The 21,232-nt window shown below is 41.1% G+C and overlaps 1 protein-coding gene and 1 long non-coding RNA gene across 5 annotated transcripts in view; one reads left to right on the top strand and one right to left on the bottom strand.

Annotated features, from left to right (window-relative positions):
- The window catches only part of PCNX2 (pecanex 2), a 305,815-nt gene that overhangs the window by 187,693 nt on the left and 96,890 nt on the right, over positions 1-21,232 (bottom strand). For all 4 annotated transcript variants that reach the window (XM_043596291.1, XM_043596295.1, XM_043596293.1 and 1 more), the window contains exons 14-15: positions 18,902-19,012; positions 17,996-18,087 (exon numbers count right to left, since the gene is read on the bottom strand). In XM_043596291.1, the coding sequence (XP_043452226.1) occupies positions 17,996-18,087; positions 18,902-19,012 (203 nt within the window). The remainder of the gene's footprint in view (positions 1-17,995; positions 18,088-18,901; positions 19,013-21,232) is intronic.
- LOC122492737 lies at positions 10,561-19,959 on the top strand. The gene is made up of 4 exons (XR_006299759.1): positions 10,561-11,692; positions 18,586-18,675; positions 18,939-19,038; positions 19,156-19,959. It is a non-coding gene; the product is annotated as an uncharacterized LOC122492737 (long non-coding RNA).

The following is a 21,232-nucleotide window of genomic DNA, read 5'->3' as shown; positions in this document are numbered from 1 at the left end:
AGTCTGATAAAAAGGAATTCCACAGCTAACATTACACTTAACACTGAAAGAAAAACTAAATGTTTTTCCCCTAAGATTGGGAACAAGGCAAGAATATCTGATTTCAGCAGTTCTAATCACATTCCTCCTGAGATTTTTGCCAGGGCAATAAAGCAAGAAAAAGAAATCAGAGGTATATGGATTGGAGAAAGAAATAAAACTGTCTTTATTCACGGACAACATGGCCATCTATATATAAAATCTCAAAGAAGCCACAAAAAGGGAGGGGCCAAGATGGCGGAGCAGCATGGAAGTTCTCAGCTTCTCTTATCCCTGAAATGAAGCTAGATCAGCACCAAACCATTTTGCACACCTAGAAAATTAATCTGAGGATTGATCTGCATAACTTGAGTCACAGAACTTGGCAGGTACACAGCACAGAGAGGTGAACTGGGGAAGAGAGAAGCCGCGGAGGGAGCTGTTTTGGGGGGAGAGAGGACAGAGAAACAGGGGAGAGTGAAGGAAAATCACTTTCCCCAAAAGTAGCTAGAGAAAAAGGGAGAGTGGAAACACCCACAAGTGACTGAACAAGAAAGGGAGAAAGAAGAAAGGAGAGGGTTTCAATACCATTAGGACTCTATAAATAAGGGAGAGCACAGTTGGAAATTCCACAGCTTGATATCTGGAGGTGCTCTGGTGGGAAGGGCGAATCCCCAGTGGCAGGCAGCAAGGTCAGAGGGCTCTGTGGGGCACACAGGGGGAAGTGGTTCTTCTGCTAGGAAGGCATTTGGTAGAGGCCTAACAGTCTCCCCACAGGCAAAGGTCCCAGCAGACCCCGAAAAACAGCCACATTTGCTGGGATTGGAACAAAGACACCAGGGTGCAGTGAAACCTGGTGCTGACTATGTGCTGTGTTTTGCCATAATTTCTAAACTTCTGCCACTGTGCGATTGCAGGAACTTTTCTGGGGCAAGCGTGCACCCGGCCACAATCTCTGAACCTCTGCAACAGCGCAACAGCGGGAACATTCCGGGGCCAAGCCGGCCCCTGGCAAATGCCTGGCAAGACACTCCCCCAGAGGGTAGGAGCGGGTCCAAGCCGAGGGGATCTCAGAAGCGAGGGGTTTAGAAACACAACCCCATATGAGACATAATTCAGGAGGCAGGTATCGCCTAACAGGCATGATGGCTCAGCCCCGGACAATGTAGAAGTGAGGAGTGGACAGAAACCAGAGACAAAGGAGGGGTTCTTGATTGTTGGTCGGTGAGAGTGCAGAGTTCTAGTGCCAGAGACTGGGAATCTGGGTGATGCCATTTCACCTCTCCTGCACATGCGCATACAAGCACACGCACGCACCACACTGATCCACCCCATTAAGCTAAGAAGCACCACCTAGTGGAGAATGGAGCTGTTACACCAAGCCCTGTCCAATTGTGCCAACCAAGCTCAGGCCCTAGAGGACCACCACAAGTCTCTCCCCCTGCTTAGTGCAGGACTATAAAGTGCTTCAAGGTTAGACCTCTAGAGGAAACTGGATGTAATTTTTTTCGGATTTCATTCTGTTCACAGGTCCATCTATTCTTTTTTTTCTTTTCTTTTTCTTTTCTTATTCTTAGATACAGACAGAAAAAAATTTATTTTTCTTTACATTATTTAAAAAATTCTTTTTAATTTTTTTACTATATATTTTTTATTTTATTGTAATTTTTAAATTCTATTTTACTTTCGTCATTTAATTTTACTCTATTTTATTGTATACTTTTTAAAAAATTTTTAAATGTTTTCTTATTTTTTACCCTTTATTTTCTTTCCCTTTTTTCTCTTTTCTGTCAAGCTTCTTTCAACAACCAGACCAAAACATACCTAGGATCTAGCTTCTTTTATTTGATTTTTTGTATTGTTTTCAATATTTAATTTTATTCTTTTTTGTCATCCAAAATGACAAAATGAAGCAATTCACTCCAAAAGAAAGAACAGGAAGAAATGACAGCCAGGGGCTTAATCAACACAGATATAAGCAAGATGTCTGAACTAGAATTTAAAATCATGATAATAAGAATACTAACTGGGGTTGAAAAAAAGCATAGAATCCCTTTCTGTGGAGATAAAAGAAGTAAAATCTAGTCAGGATGAAGTAAAAAATGCTATAACTGAGATGCAATCTCGAATGGATCCCACTGCAGCAAGGATGGGTGAAGCAGAGCAATACAAGCAATATAATACAAAATTATGGAGAATTATGAAGCAGGAAAAAAGAGGGAAATGAAGGCAAAAGAGCACGATATAAGAATTAGAGAAAATGGTGACTCTAAAAAGGAGTAACATCAGAATCAGGAGTCCCAGAAGATAAAGAGGGAGAAAAAGGGGTAGAAGGTTTATGTGAGCAAATCATAGTGGGAAAGTTTCCTAACTTGGGGAAAGACACAGACATCAAAATCCAAGAAGCACAGAGAACTCCCATTAGAGTCAATAAAAACCAAGCATCAACAAGGCATATCATAGTCAAATTCACAGAATACACAGACAAGGAAAGAATTATGAAAGCATAAAGGGGGAAAAAAAAGTCCTTAGCCTATAAGGGAAGACAGATCAGGCTCGCAGCAGACCTATCCACAGAAACTTGGCAGGACAGAAAGGAGTGGTGGGATATACTCAACATGCTGAATTGGAAAAATACACAGCCAGGAATTCTTTATCTAGCAAGGCTGTCATTCAAAATAGAAAGTGAGATAAAGAGTTTCCCAGACTAACAAAAACTAAAGGAGTTAGTGACCACTAAACCAGCCCTGCAAGAAATTTAAAGGGGGACTCTCTGAGGGGACAAAAGACAAAACAAAACAAAAAAATACCAAAAGCAACAAAGACTAGAAAGGACTAGAGAACACCACCAGAAAATCCAACTCTACAGGCAACACAATGGCACTAAATTCCTAACTTTCAGTACTCGCTCTAAATGTCAATGGACTAAACGTTCCACTCAAAAGACATAGGGTATCAGAATGGATAAGAAAACAAGATCCATCTATATGCTGTTTACAAGAGACACACTTTAGACCTAAAGACACCTTCAGATTGAAAGTAAGGGGATGGAGAACCAACTTTCATGGTAATGGTCACCAAAAGAAAGCTGGAGTAGCCATTATATCAGACAATCTAGATTTTAAAATAAAGACTGTAACAAGAAATAAAGGGCATTATACCATTAAAGGGCATTAAGGAGTCTATCCACCACGAAGAGCTAACAATTGTAAACATTTATGCCTCCAACGTGGAGAAACCCAAATATAGATACCGATTTATCACAAAAACAAAGAACCTCATTGATAGTAATACCATATTAGGGGACTTCAACACCCTACTTACAGCATGGACAGATCATCTAAGCAGAAGATCAACAAGGAAACAATAACCTTAAATGACACACTGGACTGGATGAACAGATATATTCAGAACATTTCATCCTAAAGCAGCAGAATACATGTTCTCAAGTGCAAATGGAACATTCTCCAGAATAGATCACATACTGGGACACAAATTGGCCCTCAACAAGTCCAAAAAGATCTAGATCATACTGTGCATATTTTCAGACCACAATGCTATGAAACTCAAAATCAACCACAAGATAAAAATTGGAAAGAAAACGAATACTTGGAGATTAAAGAACATCCTACTAAAAAATGAATGGGTTGGGGTGCCTGGGTGGCTCAGTTGGCTAAATGTCCAACCTCAGCTCAGGTCATGATCTCACAGTTCATGGGTTCGAGCTCCACATCAGGCTCTGTGCTGACAGCTCAGAGCCTGGAGTCTGCTTCAGATCCTGTGTCTCCCTCTCTCCCTGCCCCTCCCTCACTCATGCGCTCTCTCTCTCTCTCTCTCTCTCTCTCTCTTTCTGTCTCTCTCTCTGTCTCTCAAAAATAAATAAACATTAAAGAAAAAAGAATGAATGGGCTAACCAAAAACTTAAAGAGGAAATTAAAAAGTACATGGAGGCCGATGAAAGTGATAATATGACAGCCCAAAACCTCTGGGATGCAGCTGCAAGTGGTCATAAGAGGGAAATATATAGCAATTCAGGCCTTCCTAAAGAAGGAAAAAAGTTCTCAGATACACAATCTAACCTTACACCTTAATGAGCTGGAAAAAGAACAGAACAGAAAACCCAAAACCAGCAGAAGATTGCAAATAATGAAGATTAGAACAGAAATCAATGCTATTGAAATAAAACAAAACCAAACCAATAAACAAACAAAAAATAGTAGAAGAGATCAATGAAATCAGTAGCTGATTCTTTGAAAGAATTAACGAAATTGACAGGCCCCTAGCCAGTTTGATCAAAAATAAATAGGAAAGGACCCAAATAAATAAAATCAAGAATGAAAGAGGAGAGATCACAACCAACACTGCAGAAATACAAACAATAATAACACAATATTACGAGCAATTATATGTCAATAAATTGGGCAACCTGGAAGAAATGGACAAATCCCTAGAGACATATAAACTACCAAAACTGAAACAGAAAGAAATAGAAAACTTGAACAGACCCATAACCAGTAAAGAAATCAAATCAGTAATCAAAAAATCTCCCAAAAAACAAGAGTCCAGGACCAGATGGCTTTCCAGGGTAATTCTACCAAACACTTAAAGAAGAATTAATACCTACTCTTTTGAAGCTGTTCCAAAAAAAAGAAAAAAGAAAGAAAGAAAAGAAAAAGAAGAAAAGAAATAGAAGGAAAACTTCCAAACTCATTCTATGAGGCCAGCATTACTTTGAGTCCAAAACCAAAGACCTCACTAAAAAGGAGAACTACAGACCAATTTCCCTGATGAACATGGATGGAAAAATTCTCAACAAGATACTAGCCAGCCAGATCCAACAATACATTAAAAGAATTATTCACCGAGATCAAGTGGGATTTATTCCTGGGATGCAGGGCTGGTTCAATATCTGCAAATCAATCAAAGTGAAATCAATCACATTAATAAAAGAAAGAATAAGAACCCCACGACCCTCTCAATAGACACAGAAAAAGCATTTGACAAAATACAGCATCCTTTCTTGATAAGAACCCTCAAGAAAGTATGGATAGAAGGATAATACCTCAAGATCATAAAAGCCATCTACGAAAGACCCACCACTAATAACATCCTTTTTTTTTAATGAAATTTATTGACAAATTGGTTTCCATACAACACCCAGTGCTCATCCCAAAAGGTGCCCTCCTCAATACCCATCACCCACCCTCTCCTCCCTCCCACCCCCCATCAACCCTCAGTTTGTTCTCAGTTTTTAACAGACTCTTATGCTTTGGCTCTCTCCCATTCTAACCTCTTTTTTTTTTTTTTCCTTCCCCTCCCCCATGGGTTCCTGTTAAGTTTCTCAGGATCCACATAATAGTGAAACCATATGGTATCTGTCTTTCTCTGTATGGCTTATTTCACTTAGCATCACACTCTCCAGTTCCATCCACGTTGCTACAAAAGGCCATATTTCATTTTTTCTCATTGCCACGTAATATTCCATTGTGTATATAAACCACAATTTCTTTATCCATTCATCAGTTGATGGACATTTAGGCTCTTTCCATAATTTGGCTATTGTTGAGAGTGCTGCTATGATCATTGGGGTACAAGTGGCCCTATGCATCAGTACTCCTGTATCCCTTGGATAAATTCCTAGCAGTGCTATTGCTGGGTCATAGGGTAGGTCTATTTTTAATTTTCTGAGGAACCTCCACACTGCTTTCCAGAGCGGCTGCACCAATTTGCATTCCTTAATGGGGAAAAACTGAGAGCTTTTCCTCTAAGGTCAGGTACACAACAGGGATGTCAACTCTCGGCACTGTTTTTCAACATAGTATTGGAAGTCCTAGCCTCAGTAATCAGACAACACAAAGAAATAAAAGCCATCCTAATTGGAAAGGAGGAAGTCAAACTTTCACTCTTCACAGATGACATGATACTCTGTATGGAAAAACCCAAAAGATTCCACCAAAAAACTGCTAGAACTGCTCCACAAATTCAGCAAAGCTGCAGGATATAAAATCAATGCACAGAAATCGGTTGCATTTCTATACACCAATAATGAAACAGCAGAAAGAGACGCCAAAGAATCGATCCCATTTACAACAGCACCAAAACCCATAAAATACCTAGGAATAAACCTAACCAAAGAGGTACAAAATCTATACACTGAAAACTATAGGAAGCTTATGAAAGAAACTGAAGAAGACACAAACAAATAGAAATACATCCCATGCTCATGGATTGGAAGAACAAATATTTTTTAAACATCCATACTACCCAAAGCAATCTACATATTCAATGCAATCCCTATTAAAATAACACCAGCATTCTTCATAGAGCTAGAACAAACAATCCTAAAATTTGTATGGAGCCAGAAAAGACCCTGAATAGACAAAGCAATCCTGAAAAAGAAAACCAAAGCTGGAGGAACGACAATTCTGAACTTCAAGCTGTATTACAAAGCTGTAATCATCAAGACATTATGGTACTGACACAAAAACAGACACATAGATCAATGGAACAGAATAGAGAACCCAGAAATGGATCCACAAACTATGTGGCCAACTAATCTTTGACAAAGCAATGGAATAAAGACAGCAGCAAATGGTGTTAGGGGAAACTGGACAGAGACATGCAGAAGAATGAACCTGGAACACTTTATTACACCCTACACAAAAATAAACTCAAAATGGATGAAAGATCTAAAGATAAGACAGAAAGCCATCAAAATCCCAGAGGAGAAAGCAAGCAAAAACCTGCTTGACTTTGGCCACAGCAACTTCTTACTCAACACGTCTCTGGAGGCAAGGGAAATAAAAGCAAAAATGATCATCAAGATAAAAAGCTTCTACACAGCAAAGGAATCAATCAGCAAAACTAAAAGGCAACCGATGGAATGAGAGAATATATGTGCAAATGACATATCAGATAAAGGGTTAGTATCCAAAATCTATCAAGAACTTACCAAACTCAACACCCAAAAAAACAATCCAGCGAAGAAATGGGCACAGGATATGAACACTTTTCCAGAGAAGACATCTAGATGGCTAACAGGCACATGAACAAATGCTCAGCGTACTCATCACCAGGGAAATACAAATCAAGACCACAATGACACACCACCTCACACCCACAAAACAGATAAACATAAAGGAAGGGAAGCAAAAATATAAAAACAGGGAGGGAAAATAACAGAAGAGATGCTTAAATACAGAGAACAAACTGAGGGTTGTTGTGGGTTTTGTGGGTAGGGGACGGGCTAAATGGGCAAGGGACATTAAGGAGAACACTTGCTGGGATGAGCACTGGGTGGTATACATAGGGGATGAAACACTGGATTCTAGTCCTAAAATCACTGCACTATATGCTAACTTGGATGTAAATTTAAAAAAAAAACAATAAAATTTTTAAAAAGAAGCTACAAAAAAGCTACTAGAATAAGTATTTAACAAGGTTCCAAGATACTACCCTAAATATACAACAATAAGTGTATATATTATCAATGAACAATCAGAAACTTAAATTATACAATACCACTTAATGATAGTGTCAAACACATGTATAATACAAACATGTTTACTTTGAAAGAAACTGCCAAACTGTTTTCTAAAATGGCTACACAATTTTCCAACCCTGCTAGAATGAATCAGAGTTCTTGTTGCTGCACATCCTTACCAGCATTTGGTGTTGTTAGTGTTCTGGATTTGGACCATTCTGATAGCTGTGTAGTAATATCTTCTTGTTATGTGCTTTTAGTTTCAAATTCCACTTGTTCATTGCTGATATATAGGGAAGTGAATAACTTTTATATATTAACCTTGTATCCTCCAATATTGCTAAACCACTTATTAGTTCTAGGGAGTTTTTTGTCATCAATTTTTTAATTTTCCACATAGAAAATCATGACATCTCTGAAGACACAGTTTTATTTCTTCCTTACCAAGCAGTATACCTTTATTTCCTTTTCTTATCTTATTGCATTAGGCAGGGCATCCAATATATGTTGAGAAGGAATAGTAAGAGAGGACATCCTTGCCTTCTTTCTGATATTAGTGGGAAAACTAGTTTCTCACCATTACAATGTGAGCCATAGGTATTTTGTAGAAGTTCTTAGATCAAGTTAAGGAAATTCTCCACTAATTCTAGTTTTCTGGGAGTTTTTATCAGGAATGGTTGCTGGATGTTTTCAAATGATTTTTTCTGCATCTGTTGATATGATCATGTGATTTTTCTTCTTTAGCCTGTTGATGTGATTGATTACATTATTTGATTTTTGAATACTGAACAAGCCTTGCATATCTCAGATAAATTCCATTTGGTTGTGGCATATAATTTTTTTTATACATTGTTGGATATGACTGGGTAATACTCTGTTGAGGATTTTTTTGCATCTGTTCATGACATTAATCTGTAGTCTTCTTTTCATGTAATGTCTTTCGTTTAAGTGTTAGAGTAATTCTGATCTCATAGAATGTATTAAGAAGTATTCCTTTTGCCTCTACCTTCTAAAATAGATGGTGGAGAATTGGTATAATTTCTTCACTAAATGTTTGGTAGAATTCAACAGTGAACCTCTTTGAGCCTGGTGCTTTTTGTTTCGAAAGTTTGTTAATTATTGATTCAATTTCTTTAATAAATGCAATCCTAATCAGATAATCATTTTCCTTGGATGAGTCTTTGGTGGATTACATCTTTCTAGGAATTGGCCCATTTCATCTACGTTATCTAGACTGAGTTATTCACAATACTACTTTATCATCCTGTTAGTGTTCATGGAATCTACAGTGGATATCCCCTCATTTATTTCTATAATTAGTAATTTGCATCTCCTCTCTTTTTTTCTTAATTGGCCAGGGTACAGGCTTATTAATTTTATCAATCTTTTTTTAAAAACCAGCTCTTTTATATATTTTCTCGATCAATTTCCATTTTTCAATGCCATTGATTTTTTGTTCTAATTTTTATTATTTATTTTCGTTTACTTCAGAATTAATTTGCTCTTATTTTTCTAGTTTCCTAAGGTGGAAGTTTAGATTATTGATTTTAGATCTTTTTTCTTTTCTAATATATACATTTCATGCTACATTTCACCCTAAGCATTGCTTTTGCTGAATCCTACTCATTTTGATAAGTTGCATTTTCATTTTCATTTCATTCAAAACATTATTTAAATTCTTCTTGAGATTTCTCCTTTGATCCATGTGCTACTTAGAAGTGTGTCGTTTAGGGGCATCGGGGTGGCTCAGTCGGTTGAGCATCCGACTTTGGCTCAGGTCATGATCTCGCGGTTCATGAGTTTGAGCCCTGCATCAGGCTCTGTGCTGACAGCTCAGAGCCTGAAACCTGCTTCAGATTCTGTGTCCCCCTCTCTCTCCACCCCACCCCTGCTTGTCCTCTGTCTCTTTCTTTTTTTTTTTTTTAATTTTTTTTTTTAACGTTTATTTATTTTTGAGACAGAGAGAGACAGAGCATGAACGGGGGAGGGTCAGAGAGAGGGAGACACAGAATCTGAAACAGGCTCCAGGCTCTGAGCTGCCAGCACAGAGCCTGACGCGGGGCTCGAACTCACGGGCCACGAGATCATGACCTGAGCTAAAGTCGGCCGCTCAACCGACTGAGCCACCCAGGCGCCCCTGTCTCTGTCTTTCAAAAATGAATAAACATTAAAAAAAAAGAAGTGTGTTGTTTAATCTCCATATACTTTGGAATTTTAATTCCATTGTGGTCTGAAAGCAGACACAGTATGCTTTCTATTCTTAAATGTGTTAATATGTGTTTTATGGCCTAAGATGTGGTCTGTCTTAGTGAATATTTCCTGTGAGTTTGAGAAGAATGTGTATTCTGCTATTGTTGGATGAAGAAGTCTACACATGTCAATATATTCCGTCGATTAATGATTCTGTAGAGTTCATCTACGCCCTTACTGATTTTCTGCCTTCTGGATCTGTCCATTTATGATAGAGAGGTATTCAAATCTCCTATTACAATAGTGGATTCATCTTTTTCTCCTTACAATTTTATCAGTTTCCCCTTCAAATATTTTGATATTCTGCTGTTAGGTACATACACGCTCAGGATTGTTATGTCTTCTTGGAGAGCTGATCCTTTGAATATTATGTAATGCTCCTCTTTATCTCTGAAAACTTCTCTTGCTCTGAAGTCCACTCTATTGCTCTGCAGTATGAAATCAATACAGCCATTCTCTTCTTTTTTCTTTATTTTTTTTAGAGGGAGAGCAAGAGCAGGGGAGAAGGGCAGAGGAAGGGGGAGACAGAAAAAGAGAGGGAGAGGGAGAGGGAAAGGGGGAGGGGGAGGGGGAGAGGGAGAGGGGGAGGGGGGGAGAGAGAGAGAGAGAGAGAGAGAGAGAGAGAGAGAGAATCTTAAGCAGGCTCCACAATCAGCACAGAGCCTGACACAGGGCTCGATCCCACAACCCTGGGATCATGACCTGAGCTGAGAACAAGAATCAGACACTCAACGGACTGAGCCCCCAAGCACCCTATATTTTTGCTTTCTTTTTATTAGTTTTAGCAAGGTACATATTTCTCCATCCATTTACCTCCAAGATGTATGTGTCTGTATATTTAAAGTGGATTTCTTTTGGACGATATATAGGTGGGTCTCATTCTTTGATCCTCTCTGACAACCTCTGCCTTTCAATCAGTGCATTTGCACCATTAGTTGTACAGTGATTATTGATATAGTTGGATTAATACTTGCTATATTTGTTACTGTTCCTTATTCATTGCCCTTGGTCTTTGCTCCTATTTTTGTCTTTCACTCTTTTTCTGCCTTTTGTAGTTTTAATTGATTTCATATGATTTCATTTTCTCTCCTTTATTAACATATCAGTTATACCTCTTTTTTAATGCTCTTTTAGTCGTTGCCCTAGAATGTGCAATATCCATTTATAATTAAGTCAAGTCCACTTTCAAATAACACTGTGCCACTTTATGGGTAATGCAAGTACTCATAATAACTATACACTTATATTTATTTGATTATGTGATTGCAATAAATAGAAAAAATGGAAATATTTATTTCACCCTCACTTATCCCTTCCCTGATAATCTTCCCTCCTTTATGTAGTTCTGAGTGTCAGTCCTACATTATTCTTCTTTTCTCTGAAGAACTTCTTTTAACATGTCTTGGAAGGCAGGTATACTGGCAACCAATCTCCTTCAACAAATCACTTCTGAAGGATCATTTTTCAGGGTACAGAATTATAGCTTGGTCGGTTTTTTTCTTCTATCAATACCTTAACTATTTCCCTCCACTCTTGTTTTGCTTGAGTTGTTTCCTGTCATGAGTCAGCTTAGGCTGCCATAGCAAAATACAGTGTGTGTATTACTAAGCACGATGTCTTAAACACCATAAATTTATTTCTCACAGTTCTGAAGTCAGGAGGCCACGGATTATGGTGCCAGCATGGTCAGATGCTGGTACAGCCTCCCTTCTGGGTTTGCAGATGGGCACTTGCTCTCTGTGTCTTCACACAGCAGTGATTTCTCTTCTTACAGGGGCACTAATCCCATCATGAGGGCCCCACCCTCTGGACCTCATCTAAACTGAATTATCTCCCCAAAGCCCATTAAGATTTCAGCAGTTGAATTTGGGGAAAACAACTCAGTCTGTAACAGCTCCTGAGCAGAAACCACATACAATTCTCATCTTTGCTCCTCCAAAGGTAAAATAATTCTTCCTCCGGTTTCCTTCAAGATTTTTTCTTTGATCTTTGGTTTTTAGCATTTTGAATGATATGCACTGGTTTAGTTTTTGTTGTTTTTGTTGATGATTTGAATACATCTGCTTGGTGTTTTTTGAGTTTCCTGAATTTGTGGCTTGGTGTCTGACACTAATTTGGGGAAATTCTCAGTCATTAATGCTTCAAAGTATATTTTTCTACTCCTTTTTCTCTTTCTTCTCCTTCTGACATTTTCATTACACGTATGTTTCATCTTTTGTAGTTGTTCCACAGTCCTTGGATATTTTGTTGTCTTCAGTCTTTTTCTCTTTGCTTTTTCATTCTGGAAGTTTCCACTGACATAGCCTTAAGCTCAGAGATTCTTTCCTCAACTATGTCCATTAAAAGCATTCTTTGTTTCTATTACAGTGTTGTTTTTTTCACCAGCATTTCCTTTTGATTCTTCTTGAAAATTTCCATCTCTCTGCTTATACTGTCCGTCTGTCCTTGCATACTGTCTACTTCATCCTTTAGCATATTAATCATAATTGTTTTACATTCCCAATCTGATAAATCCCACATCTCTGCTATACCTAAACCTGATTCTGATGCTTGCTCTATCCATTCCAACTGTGTTTTATGGCTTTTAGTATGCCTTGTAATTTTTTTTCTTGATAGCCAGACATGACACGCTGGGTAAAAGGAACTGTGGTAAACAGGTCTTTAGTGATGTGATGTTAAGGCATGGGGGAGAAGTATTTTATAGTCCTATGATTACTGCTCAGCTTTTTAGTGAGCCTGTGCCTCTGGACTATGAACTTCATAAGTGTTTCTGAGTGCTGCTTAGGTAAGACGGAATGGTGGGGCTGGAATGGAGTTGGTATTTCCTTTCGCCCACATGGAAGGCTAGAGCCAACTGGAGTTTGGCATTTCCCTTCCTCTAAGTCAGTTAGGCTCTTAAAAATCCCAGTAGTTTAGGCTGTGGGGAAATCATGAGGTCAGGCCTTGTTAAGAAGAGAATGTTCTTGTTGTTAAGAAGAGAATGTTTACTCTTCCCCTCCACCTACTAAAAGCAAGAGTTGGATTCTGGGATTTTTCTCCAATATTCACTGTGAGAACCTGTTCCAAGCTCCTGGAGGTAAAACTCACAAAATTGTGCGGCCTCCTGGAGAAGTGGACCCCCTGGGAGATATTAACTCTCAGACTTGCCCAGACTGAGCCTTCGGCAATTCCTTGATTATGGTTCAGGTTTTCCCACCCTTGTATTCATTCCCATGGAGGTTCCTGCTCCAGGAGCTTGTGATCCCCTGTATCTACCTGTCCGTCTCTCCAATTTAGGAAGCAGTGATTTGCTTGCTTCTTGCCTTGTCTGATGGATCCAAAAAGAGTTGTTGATTTTTTTAAATTTGTTCAACTATTTACTTAGTGTTAGGATAAAGTAACAACTTTCCAACCCTTCACATACTGGACCAGAAACTAGAAGCCAGTAAATGTTTTTTCACAAAGCTTCCAAGGTAATTCAATGGGGGAAATGTTAGTCTTTTCAACAATCGTGTCAGTGAATCTCAATCTTTACCTCATCTCATACACAAAAATCAACTCAAAGTGGGTCAGAGATCTAAATGTAAAAGCTGCAACTATAAAACTTCTAGGAAAAAATGTTTGTGACCTTGTGTTAGACAAATATTTTTTAGATAGGCCATAAGAAGTGCAAACCATAAAATAAGTAATTGACAAATTGGATTTCCTTATAATTAAAATGTCTAGTCTTTGATAAATGCTGTTAATGAAGTGAAAAGACAAGCCAAGGACTAGAAAAAAATATATGTACACTATATATTTGATAAAGGACTGGTATTCATAACATGTAAAAAAAAAAAAACCTCATATCTCAGTAAGAACATATAATGCAATTTTTTTTTTTTCAACGTTTATTTTTTATTTTTGGGACAGAGAGAGACAGAGCATGAACGGGGGAGGGGCAGAGAGAGAGGGAGACACAGAATCGGAAACAGGCTCCAGGCTCTGAGCCATCAGCCCACAGCCTGACGCGGGGCTCGAACTCACGGACCGTGAGATCGTGACCTGGCTGAAGTCGGACGCTTAACCGACTGCGCCACCCAGGCGCCCCATAATGCAATTTTTTAAATGGGCAAAAGACTTTAACAGATTTTTCACCAGAAAAGATACATAAGTAGCAAGCTAAAGTATGGCGCATACTTGACAACAGTCATTATTAGAGAAATGCAAATTATAGCCACAATCAGATACTAGTTCATACTGGAATGAGTACTATTTTTAAAACTATTACAAATTTTAAGTGCTAGAAAGAATCTGGAACACTTGGAAATCTCAAAGCCTCTGAAGGGATCAAAAATGGTGCACACTTTGAACAACAGCTTGGCAGTTTCTTAAAGTTAAATATTGATTAACCACTTGACCCAGCAATACCACTCCTAAGTATTTACTAAGAATAATAAAAACACATATCCACACTAATACCTGTACACAAATGTTTATAGAAGGTTTATCTATAATTTGGGGTGCCTGGGAGGCTCAGTCAATTAAGCATCTGACTTTGGCTCAGATCATGATCTAAGGGTACGTGGGTTCAAGCCCCGCATCAGGCTCTGTGCTGTCAGCTAGGAGCCTGGAGCCTGCTTCAGATTCTGTCTCCCTTTCTCTCTGTGCCCCCTGCCCTCCACCCCGCTCATATGGCGCTCGCTCTCTCTCTCTCTCTTAAAGGTAAATAAACATTAAAAAAATTATTCTTAAAAAAAAGTTTTATCTATAATTTTCAAAAACTGGAAATAACCACAGAAATACTACTCGGTGATAAAAAAGAAAAACCACTGACATGTGTAACAACATGGTAGGATCTCAAAAGCATTCTGCTATGTGAAAGAAGTCAAACTCTCAGAAAGCTACATGTTGTATATTCCATTTATATGAGATTCGAGAAAAAGCAAGACTGGAATGACAGAAAGCAGATCAGCAGTGGCAGAAACCTGGGCATGGGAGAGAAAGGACTACAAAGGAGCAGAGAGAACACTCGGGGGAGGTGGAATTGTTCTACATCATGATTGTGATGTGTGTATTGTGATATTATTAAAGAATCCATAATAAATAATATTTTGATGATATCTGATTATATACAGTCATCAAAACTCATATAATTATATATTTAAAACCCATGGATTTTTGGGGCGCCTGGGTGGCGCAGTCGGTTGAGCGTCCGACTTCAGCCAGGTCACGATCTCGCGGTCCGGGAGTTCGAGCCCCGCGTCGGGCTCTGGGCGGATGGCTCGGAGCCTGGAGCCTGTTTCCGGTTCTGTGTCTCCCTCTCTCTCTGCCCCTCCCCCGTTCATGCTCTGTCTCTCTCTGTCCCAAAAATAAATAAACGTTGGAAAAAAAAAAAAAATTTAAAACCCATGAATTTTATCGTATGAAGTTGTGTTTTATAAGTTATAACCATAGAAATCAATTCAGTCATAGCCAAAGGTTACAGTAGGAAGAAGACAGTGGCTTATGAAGGGGTACCAGGGAACCTTGGAGTTGGTGCAAACATCGCTCAACTTGAGTGTGGTGTTAGTTACATGACTACATACATCCATCAAAACTTACCTAAAAACTTACCTAAGTGTATATATTAAAAAGGTAAATTTTACAGTATACAATTTATATCCCAGTAAATCAGATTTCTTAAATGTATGGAAACAAAAAACAACAGGTGTTGGCGAGGACGTGGAGAGAAAGGAACCCTTGTACACGGTTGGTCGGGATGCAAACTGGTGTAGTGACTGTGGAGAACAGGATGGGGGTTCCTCGAAAAATTAAAAATAGAACAACCCTACAGTCCAGCAATCACACTACTGGGTATTTATGCAAAGAATATAAAAACACTAATTCAAAGGGATGCATGTACCCCTAGGTTTGTAGTAGTATTATCTACAATGGCCAAACTATGGAATCAGCCCAAGTGTCCACTGACCAATGAATGGATAAAGATGTGGGGGGGGTGTGTGTGTGTGGATTAAGGAGTGCCCTTGCTGTGATGAGTACCAAGTGTTGTGTGGAAATGTTGAATCACTAAATTGCATACATGAAACTAACATAGCACTGTATGTTAACTAACTGGAATTAAACTGAAAACTAAACACCAAGAACAAAAAAATTAAAAATACTCTTAAAAAATTAAAATACAAAACAATAAAAAATTAAAATGCGTGAAAAATGTATATGTAAACAGACACCGAAACACAACAGAGTAAGTAATAAACAAAGGGTCCTGTGCACAAGAGCTTGTGACCCCCGAGTTTTACAGACAGATGTTTTACAAAAGGCAGTAGGAAGAGATCCTCAGAAGTACAAGGACTCAGAAAATAATCCGTGTACTTTTCCTGAATAAAACCATGACAGAATAGAAGAATGTATTTCAAAAGAAAGAACGCCAGAAACATTGATTCCTTCTGTAATGACTGTTCTACATGATGGTATAAACGTGGTGACAGTGTCCCCACCAGCACGTAAGTTACCTTTGTGCATTAGAAGAAGGAATCTTCCTCCTCCCCTTTTTCTATGCGAAAGAAACTACCTATACGAAAGGGATGGAGGGAGTGAGGGAGGAAATCAGGCCATTGAGGGTCACAGACAAATTCATGGGAATGCCCTGGGAGAGGATCGTGTCGCACTCCCCGTCTTCCACAAGTGGGAATAAACAATGACCTTTCTGCCGCCCACAATGATGCATTTAATAAGACTGTAAGTTACTCTTTTGAAGGAGTTGGCTAAGAAGTGTCATTTGATCTTAAACACCCTATGGAACATGCATTATTTTTACCTTCTTTTTTACATTAAATTTCTATTTTATCAGACGTACCTGTTGTTTAAAACATTAAAAGTGGGATGTCCATAAAGTCAACAAATGTGTGTAATATTAATTAAATTTTCCTGAACGAAGATGCCCCCGACATTACGTGTATTACTGTCTTCAGACTTTATGGGCACTCTACAATTCTATAATACTGAAAATGAGCAGCAGTGTTCCCTGTCTACACCACCTCATGGCCCAAATTCCTGCTGCCTGAAGGCAGTTTGTGCTTCTTCGCCCATGTTTCTCCATATTTCCAGGTGACATATTGTTTTGTTATTTCTTTTTTTTTAATGTTTTATTTATTTTTCAGAGATAGAGCCAGAACATGAGCAGGGGAGGGGTAGGAAGAGGGAGACACAAACTGAAGCAGGCTCCAGCTCAGAGTTGTCGGCACAGAGCCCAGCGCACTCGAACGCACGAACCGTGAGATCATGACCTGAGCCGAAGTTGGGCACTTAACTGACTGAACCACCCAGGCGCCCCTGTTATTTCATGATCTTTTTCTATCTTAGATTTTATTTGCTGACTTTCCAATGTGGGAGACAGGATTGAGACAGCCCAGGGGCACCTGGGTGGCTCAGCCGGTTAAGCTTCCGACTCCGGCTCAGCTCATGATCTCGAGGTTCGTGAGTTCGAGCCCTGCGTCGGGCTCTGTGCTGACAGCTCAGAACCTGGAGCCTGCTTCGGATTCTGTGTCTCCCTCTCTCTCTGCCCCTCCCCCGCTCATGCTCTGTCTCTCTCTCTCTATCAAAAATAAATAAACATTAAAAAAATTAAAAAGAAAAAAAAAGGCAGCCCTGATGGTCACACTCACACAAACTCGCTCACACACGCACTTCCCTTCCCCATATAACTGTCATTCCAGTCGCCACAAATACAAAGAATTATTCACAGCTGAGCCACTGCCTGCATAGTAATTACCTCTGGTTTTCTGACACAACTTTCTGTTTTCCTGAGGTCAAGGATCATCTTGTGTTTTCATCCTCGTGGGCCTCCCTTGCTGCCCTCCTGAGCTTCAACTTTCTCCATCTGGAGAAGTCTACGGGTCCTCTGTTTTCTAGATTTTAAAACCATGTTGCTGTTGTACCCTCTCCTGTTCTCCGTCCACATAGCTTTACGCCACTGGATCTCTTTACTGCCTTTTGAGCGATACTTCAGAAAGCAGGGAGGGTCAACCCAACAGGTCCCGTTGACCGCCATGCTAGGCAGAGGCCCAGGGTCAGTAAGGAGGCCAGAGGGGCAGGTGCAGAGTGGGATGAGACCACGTGGCTCTGTGATCCCTAGCAAATCAGGTATCTTAAGATGTCTTCTAACGCCACCGAGGCCCCACCCTCGGGGCCCTGCCTCTCCTGATGTGCTCAGATCCGCCTGAACCCCCAGTTGGTTTACTGAATGGGAGGAGAAGGGCAGAGGCCCTGGGTCCTCACGCCTACCTTCACGGCGCTGAAGCAGAGCACGTGGAGCAGGGCAGCGGAGGCGGCACTCCGGGCCACGCTGTAAACAGCCGACGTCATCCCGGAAACGGCTGAAACACAAACACCAACGGTCTCGTGGTCAATAAATGTAACGACGCTAGGAGACGGTGGCGGGTCTGGAATACAAGATGTCTGCCGGGGGTGGAGGGGGGCAAAGAGGAAGTCCGAGGGGTCGGGCCAAAGCACTGGATGACTGTTACTACGAGAAAGACAGACCACTTACTAAACATGCAGGAGGAAAGCATTTAGAGAGAACTGGGAGCACCATGCGTAGAAGACTGCGTGAACAGGCCCCGTGAGGACGTAGGGAGACCTCCTTGTTTACAGTTGAAAGCTGCTGGCCACGATAAACCTCGCGGGTGAAGGTTTCCACAGAAGGGGGTCAGAGAGAGAGATGAGTGTAATGAACAAGCAACGTTAGCACGTGTGCGCGCGCGCGCGCGCGCGTGTGTGTGTGTGTGTGTGTGTGTGTGTGTGTGTGTGTAATGAGGTGGTCATAGTACTGATCACCAGCAACGCCCAAGTGCTTCATGTACAATTTCATTTAGTTTTTACAGAACCCCTAGGAGATCCACATGTTCATTTCCATTTAGAGAAGCATGAACTTTAAAGTTAAGCAACCGGCACAAAGTCTCCAGGTAAGGATTAGGCGAGGTTTTATCCACCTCGGTGGGAATCTAAAGTGCCACGCCAAGGGAGGGTCCACACAGGCGGAGACACGGGTCCCCTGTCTGTCCAGGTGCACGCATGAAGCCGTTTAGTGCTCATGACAAAGAAAACCTAGCTGTCCGGACTCTCACTCCACTCAGCCCTTATTGGAACTTCAGACTCCTTTACAGGAAGAGTAGGATGTCAATGACCTACCAGAACCTCCAAAAAACAGCATGTCAATCTGTTCCAGAAGGTAAACGCAGAAAGTGTCGATCTGCGGGAAGAGCCCAAGGAGGGAAATCGCAGGGAAGCAATATAAAAATACTGGAAGTGAACAGACAAAGTTGACGGTAAGTGTGCGGTCGATGGCTACCAGGTCCCCGAGGCAATCCCGCCTGCTCCCGTTCCAGCACCTGGCCCGCCCTGCCCGCGTCCTGGAGGCAAGACTGGACTCCTTGCACCCACAGAAGGAAGGTCTGCAGGCCGAGTGGAAACATGCCTGGAGAAGTAACAAGGGGCCGTGTCTGAGGAAGAGGCCTAGACGAGGACCCAGGAGAGACGTCGGGTGGTGAGGGAGGCAGTGGACCAGTCCACAGTTTGCAAGAGCAGCTTTGCATGTGGGGGGCATGAGCATGGGAGGAAGAATCTGGGAAACTCCAGAAACAGGCAAACCTAAAGGGTGGTAGGTGGGCGGGTCTCTCCCTGCATGGGGGCGGGGGGTGCCAACATCGGAGCTGGGGGCTCCTCACTTTGTGCCTCTGTCCCCTGGTGCACTTGACGTGCTGAGCATCACCACATCTAAATGCCAACCACAGATTCGAGTTCAGTGGGAACTCCAGGTTCGCAGAGGAACAAGGGAGGGTGGTGATTAAGACGCCACCACAGGTGATGGTGGGGCACTGAAGGGACTGACTCCCCGGACACTGGAGCGTCTGGGACACGAAGGTAGCCCTGCCTGGCCAGAGGACCGTGTTCCGTCCCAAAATTGTAACAGTGCAGCTGGATAAAACATCCACATGCCAGGACTCCACCTGTCCCCCAGATCATTTGTTAGAGGAAATAAGACGTACCAGAGCTGCGTTTCACAGCTACTTCCCTATTATCCTCTCTTGCTCAACTCTTTGTAAGTTGGCTTTCATAGAAACACAGAATCTCCCATTCCTTCTGCTATAATACATCTGTCTTCTGTCTCAGTTTATTGAGTAGCATGTCAATGTAGTTCGATACTGGTAAGCCTTAATAAAACTAAGGAAATTTGATTTGAAATCCCATATGCCCAAACGTTGGAACTATGTGCTAACACCGTGCATAAACCACAGTCAACAGTGGGAGTGGGGATGGTGGGGGGGGGGGGGGTCAGCTATTTCTGAAAAATCAGAAATGTAAACTTTCCATTGTGAAATTGTAGAAACGAAGAGTATCTGTACGGTCCCATGCTCTTGCTAGTAGTGGCTTAAAAGTAAGTATGGGACAATCCCCTCTACAATAATACTGGGGAACTGTTTCAACTCTCTTGCGGTTGGAACCATGTTTTGCTACACGTGGTGATTTTGCTGTAATGTTTTCTGTGGCAAGATTTCAACGATATTGTAAAAACCTAGAGCATCTGCGAGTAATCCACTTCTCAACCAAAGTATGCAATAAGACACAAGTAGTGACCTACTAAACATAATTGTATAAGACACCATTTTTTTTCACTTGTGAACGGAACTCAAAGAGATGGGGGAGACATAAGAAGTAAAGAGAAATTTAATTATAGAGCATAGTTATAGGCATCAAAATTTAAATCCACATAATTTCAAGTGAACTAACATTTTTCTCAACTCTGAGACTCAAACCCAGCAGTGAAGACTGCACACTAAGCTGCACTCCCCATGGCCAGGATAGGGGCAGAGGGAAGGTGTGATGAGATTGCATTAGTTCACCTTCTCAAGCGCTGTGCATGTGGCAAAAACCACACCAAGAATGAAGAACTTCCAGGGAAAAGTACGGGTGTGAAACAATATTTAAGGCAGCTGAATATTGGAAAATGTTCAAGAAAGCATGTAGGGTGCCTGAGTGGTTCAGTCAGTCAAGCATCTGACTTTGGCTCAGGTCGGATGTCAGGGTCTGTGGGTTCAATCCCCATGTCAGGCTCTGTGCTGACAGCATGGAGCCTACTTGGGATTCTCTCCGTCTTCCCTCCTCTCTCTGTACTTCCCCTGCTCACACTCTCTCTCTCAAAAAGAAGTATTCTCTATGAGAAATACATGAGGCAATGAAACCACAACTATGGAAGCAAAAAGGACTGGAGCCAGTGAGTCATGGTCTGAGGGTGCTACGCTGGTGGGAGACACGGGGGAGCCTTGGCCAGAGATGCTGTGGCCGTGCGTGCAGAACCCGAGTTTCCTGGCCACAGCGGAAGGACGGCAGTCCACATGGAGCCCAGTGTCTAGATCCTTCCCAGGATGTATGAGAGAAGGAAATCATTACTCTTTTCAAAGCCAGAAAGGTGGAAGGGGAGCAAGGTGGGGAGCCCACGCATCTCATGTGTCAGGCCATAGT

This window comes from Prionailurus bengalensis, chromosome D2 (assembly GCF_016509475.1).
Source record: "Prionailurus bengalensis isolate Pbe53 chromosome D2, Fcat_Pben_1.1_paternal_pri, whole genome shotgun sequence".
Classification (NCBI taxonomy): domain Eukaryota; kingdom Metazoa; phylum Chordata; class Mammalia; order Carnivora; family Felidae; genus Prionailurus; species Prionailurus bengalensis.
Note: the sequence above shows the minus strand (reverse complement) of the source record. Positions and strands in the feature narration are given on the sequence as shown.